The sequence below is a fragment of the Tachypleus tridentatus genome, chromosome 4, assembly GCF_004210375.1.
Source record: "Tachypleus tridentatus isolate NWPU-2018 chromosome 4, ASM421037v1, whole genome shotgun sequence".
NCBI lineage: Eukaryota > Metazoa > Arthropoda > Merostomata > Xiphosura > Limulidae > Tachypleus > Tachypleus tridentatus.
Window position 1 is genome coordinate 46,686,234 of NC_134828.1, and position 5,309 is coordinate 46,691,542.

The following is a 5,309-nucleotide window of genomic DNA, read 5'->3' on the forward strand; positions in this document are numbered from 1 at the left end:
AAAATATCCCTTTTGCGTTTCTTGTTTTGAAGAGTATATATAAAAAAAAAAAAAAAGTGGGTGAAAATGAGGAATTTCTATGTAGTAAAATTGTTTAAGTAAACTGTTACTAATGTACAATGCTCACTGTCATGTTTACGTTATTACATTTTGTGGCAGCTTAAGAAATTACATAAATCAAAAGTTTAAAAATGTAAATTTCAATGTATTTCTCAATATAACCTTAAAATAGATATTTTTATCATTTGTTTTCGTAATTTTATCTTCTTGAAGTCTTAATTAAATTATTTATAGTTTACTTTTGATTACCCATCTAGGTTTCCACATAAATATTATTATTATGACGCATAGATCTAAAAGTACCAATCGAGGTTTAAAGTCTCAACTTTATTTTTGAGTAATTACAAATTCTCGTGACTTATCACATGAAAGTGGAACACCCACGCACCCCGCTAGTACAGCGGTATGTCTCTCGATTTACAATGCCAAAATCAGGGGTTCGATTCCCCTCGGTGGGCTGAGCAGATAGCACGATGTGGCTTTGCTATAAGAAAAACAAAAACACACGGAACACCCACCTACCAATTAGTCTTAAAATTAATAGCAGGATGCTTGAATTAACATTTCTGGAAAAGAAACAACAAAAATGTTCATTGAATAAATTAGCTTAAACATCTAAATGATTCATGTTTAGGTAATAATGAAACTTGCCTAAATTAGATTTTCTAGTTTTAATAATTCTATTTTCTAACAGTTCTGTAAATACAAAAGTCAAATATTTTTAAAGATACAAATTGTAAAACTATTAATTATTTCCAGTATTAATAATATATATTATGTATTATATTGTGTTTTGTTTTACAGTTTTCAACTTCCGTAAGTAAAATAAAACTAAGTATTCAATAAGTTGCCGAGATCAAGCTTTCTTTACATAATAAGTGATATTTTGATATGAACAGTTGATGTACAAATATATATTTATATATATTGCCAATTTATTCGGTCTTATAGAACTAATGTTTTGAAGCTGTCAATTGTTATTGTACAGAAATTTAGTTTTATGAAATACAGGCAAGACGTGGTTGCAAAGCTAGAAAAAATAACTCCAAACACTGATGTTTCTTCTAATTTTAAATTAAGATTCCAGTGTGAGAATACGTTTTAAAATTATAGATTAGACTTCCTTTCATACGTTAAATTAACCATCAACTAACCGTCATGATCCATGTTTGGATCCATATTGATCCATATTGTCTCTCTGACGCCTCTCTTCATTCTCGGTCCTAACATCATGTCATCATCATCATCATTATAATTGCTATCCATAGTGTTATGCCAAGGCTGTAGACATGGAAGATATTACAACGTAACACAAGCATCACCAAATAAATATTTAACATGTATATTATGGAAAAGCAAAATTTGAAAGAGTATCTATATAGAATAACAAAATCAACACGACACAGGCTTATTGTAGGAAGAGTAAAGAATAACGTGACTTACTAATAATGAGGTAGGACTAACAAGACTTATTAATAATGAGGTAGGAATGACGTAACTTACTGATATTAAGCTAGGATTACGTAACTTACTAATGATAAGCTAGGACTAAGAGACTTACTAATAAGATTTTTCCTTTTTGTTAAGCATCTTTCTGGAAAAAAATTATGTGAAGTTTTTAATCAACACGAAGTTTGATAAAATTTAGCTTTGTTTTGAAACCTCAAAGTAAGAGAATCGTGTAACAGAGAAAGAAAAATAGTGTAATTAAGAGTAGTGGATAATGTGATAGAAATTATAAAGTTTGATGTGTTCTGTGGCAAAGTAAGTGTGGAATATTAGACTTTAGTGTAATGCGAAACTAACCATGGTTTGATGGAAATTGATGGCTACATAAATGTTATCTGTGCTAGCAGTCCGTTATTTACAACTGATAGACTGAAAGAAAGGCAGCTTGTCAATAGTAAGAAGCACAAGTTATTAGGCAGCTCTAACCTAATAGTAGGATATGACCATCACTCTTATAAACCATAGAATTCCCCAAAGTGCAAAGCTCCTTTTTACGAAACTGACCCTTAAATTCATAGTACAACACGCTAACCATCGACGCACGACCAGCCCACGGACTCAGAGGAAAGTCTGCCTGCGTACGAGGCTAAAAATGGAGTTTCTATACTTGTGGTGGACAGGGCACTTATAGCCCATCTGGGGGAAGATTTCCTCCCGACACATATTATTTATGTTTTTTACCTAAAAAAGAGAATATTCTAAAAGTTGTTGGTAATTAGAACATTTCTTTTCTGTGAATGTTTTGAATTATGTGTCAAAAAATGTGTCACAAGACGCTTTTTAACTGAAAAGACATTGTGTAGGCAAGCAATAGAGTATTATATGATACTGTTTTACTGGAAGAACGTATGTGAACATGTGTGGAAAAAACACACCTAATATTTAATATCTGAATATCCTCTTGTTTAATAAAGCATTTATGATATTTGAGGAAAATAACATTATGTTCAACATTTGAAAGTTCATATGACTTATGCAATCCTCTCTTAAACGATAAATTAGTTGTGATGTATAGAAAAACACCGGATAATTAAATGGGAATAGAAATAAATTAAATTTAAAAATAACTTCTCCAACGATAAAACTAAACAAACCATTTCAGATGTGCTATTCATAATACATTGATGTCTGTTGAGTTTTATATTGTCTGCAACACCAAGGCCTGAAATTTAAAAATATAGATATCAAAAACGGATAACTTACACAAAATGCACAGTACTTTCGTTCCAATATAGTCTCTAAGCCTTATATAAAATAAGCAAAGAATACCAGAGGATGAATAATAAGTTTGTTAAGGGAAAAGCTACACAATGGGGTAGCTGTTCTGAAATCATCACTGATACAGTTGCTTGGTGTTCAGCGTTATAAATTTTCAAACTTACCGCTGGACCACTAGGGATGAATAAAGCAGTTTGTATCGAGTTTGAGTTCATTGTTGTTAATTTAGCAATTGATATAAAACAGCACGAAAACAGTCAGCAATAACAACAACAAAAGATAGACTGCCAGTTTTATTATTGATTAATATCTTATCTTAAAAGCAAATTAACGACTTGGGTTGTGTGTGTGTTTTCTTATAGCAAAGCGATATCGGGCTATCTGCTGAGTCCACCGAGGGCGACTTGGGAAGAAAAGTGTAAAAGAAAAATCCCCGCATGAAATCGACTTACAAAAAAAAAAAAAAGCGCTAAAGAGAAGCAACGACAGTTGAGAATAATTACATTTAAGAAAACTTAGTCTTTAAATAGTTTCGTTACTCATAAAACCGCCAGTTCAGTTATTCTACACGTACTTTCTTACTGAATTATTTTGATTTTTAAACAAAGCGCCGTTAATCGTAAAATTGTCATTTTGTCTACTTACATCTACTTTTTTATCCGGATAATTGTGATCTCTAAAAATAGTTTCGTTAATCGGTTAAACTCTTATATCATCTCTTACCACACATTCCTTCCTCGAACATATCCTCTTGTATTATATGCGGAAAGGTATAAACTCCGCTGTGAAGTGAGAAGACGAAAGCTAAAAGAATGTAGTTTATCATCATCTTGATTGTTATTTGGAGTGTTTCAAATACGCTTCGAGTCGTTATATATAACTGAACGTAGCCTCGTTTTCATTCAAGTGTGCTTTCTGAGTGGCTTAGTTTGATACACCTTCCATGAATAGATTTCCTACGCTTAGTTTTCAACTTCATCCAAGGCCACCTCTCAAACACATCCCACCTATACAATCACAAAGTCGAGTAGAATCATGAAAGTTACACTGGTTTCAATGGAAAATTAGCTTCGACAAAGGAAGTATGCCTCTGTTGGTTTTCTCAATGAATGTAAACATTATGATAGAAATCTAAACGAAACTAAATTTCGATCTCATAAAGTATTGCGTCATGTCATAGTTTTCACTATGAATATCAATACAGTTCGGTCCAGTTATCATGATAAAAAGTAGGTTCCGTCACAAAAATTCTCAGCTTTCTTATTTTTCTACCTGCGATAAAACGCATTTTTCTGTCAGAAACCTGGTATATATATAACTAAAATATTCCTTGAAGAATTGGGATAAATACCATAAAAAAAAAAAGGTTACCCAATTAAAATTTTCACGAACGTGAAATTCACTTATTACTTTGTTTTACAAATAACTGATATCACTTTAAAAATAACTCGAATTGGTCCGGCATGGCCAGGTGGGTTAAGGCGTGCGACTTGTAATCTGAGGGTCGCGAGTTTACATCCCGGTCGTGCCAAAGATGCTCGCCCTTTCAGCGGTGGGGGCGTTATAATGTGACGGTCAATCCCACTATTTGTTGGTAAAAAGAGTAGCCCAAGAGTTGGCGGTGGGTGGTGATGACTAGCTGCCTTCCCTCTAGTCTTACACTGTTATATTGGGGACGGCTAGCGCAGATAGCCCTCGAGTAGCTTTGTGCGAAATTCTAAAACAAAAATAACTCGAACTTCTCACAAATATCTAGCTTTATTATTTTCATTAGTTTTAATAATTAAAATGTTTCAATTGTTCTAAGGATTTTAGAAGTTAGAAATTTAACTTTTGGACATCTTTCAAGTTTGAACTAATGAAACTTTTTAAAGTAAGTTTTTGTGGAGGCGTCTACTAAAGGAAAGTTTAAAGTTGTGCTTAAATTAGATACAGAATTACACATTTGTAAATGCTGCCACTTGGCGATATAAATATGTACTCATCTCTTTTGTATTATGTTGCAAAGACACTTAATAAACTTTTATGAATTAGACCATACTAAATGTTTTAGTTGTTATTTCTCCCCAGTCTTACTCTAGTAAGAACAGGTTAAGTTTTAAATGGTAAATATAACTTAAATTATAGAGGCCGTTACCTTTGTTGATGCTAGTTAGGAATACGTTATTAGGGTATATCTCCGTATCAGTTCATAAACACAGATCTAATGCAGTTCTCATCTATGTATTTTTTTTCTAAACCAGATTGTCCAATTATTCAAAAACGTAATAAAATTATTTAGATGTACTTTACTTCAAAAGCTGAGTTAAAACCAAAGCTCGTAAACAAACTGATTTAGTAATTATTTAGAGCAGAATTAATAGAAAATTATTAACATTCTATGAACATTGATAACTACTTTGATGCACTAGGACTTTTTCAAGCTAACGTTATTTTATTAGCTGTAACGTTAAAATATTTGAAGGCGATTTGTATGTTTTAAACAGAATCACATCTTTACAAGCGAATAAAACCTTATGAAA

General features: G+C 32.1%; 1 protein-coding gene across 1 annotated transcript; it reads right to left on the reverse strand.

Moving 5' to 3' along the window:
• Window positions 1–373: 373 nt before the first annotated feature.
• LOC143248326 (uncharacterized) lies at window positions 374–3,645 on the reverse strand. The gene is made up of 4 exons (XM_076496703.1): window positions 3,511–3,645; window positions 2,664–2,731; window positions 1,215–1,341; window positions 374–544 (listed from the first exon to the last, which is right to left on the reverse strand). Exons 1-4 carry the CDS (start codon window positions 3,614–3,616, stop codon window positions 492–494), a joined length of 354 nt encoding a protein of 117 aa, XP_076352818.1. The 5' UTR covers window positions 3,617–3,645; the 3' UTR covers window positions 374–491.
• Window positions 3,646–5,309: the final 1,664 nt, after the last annotated feature.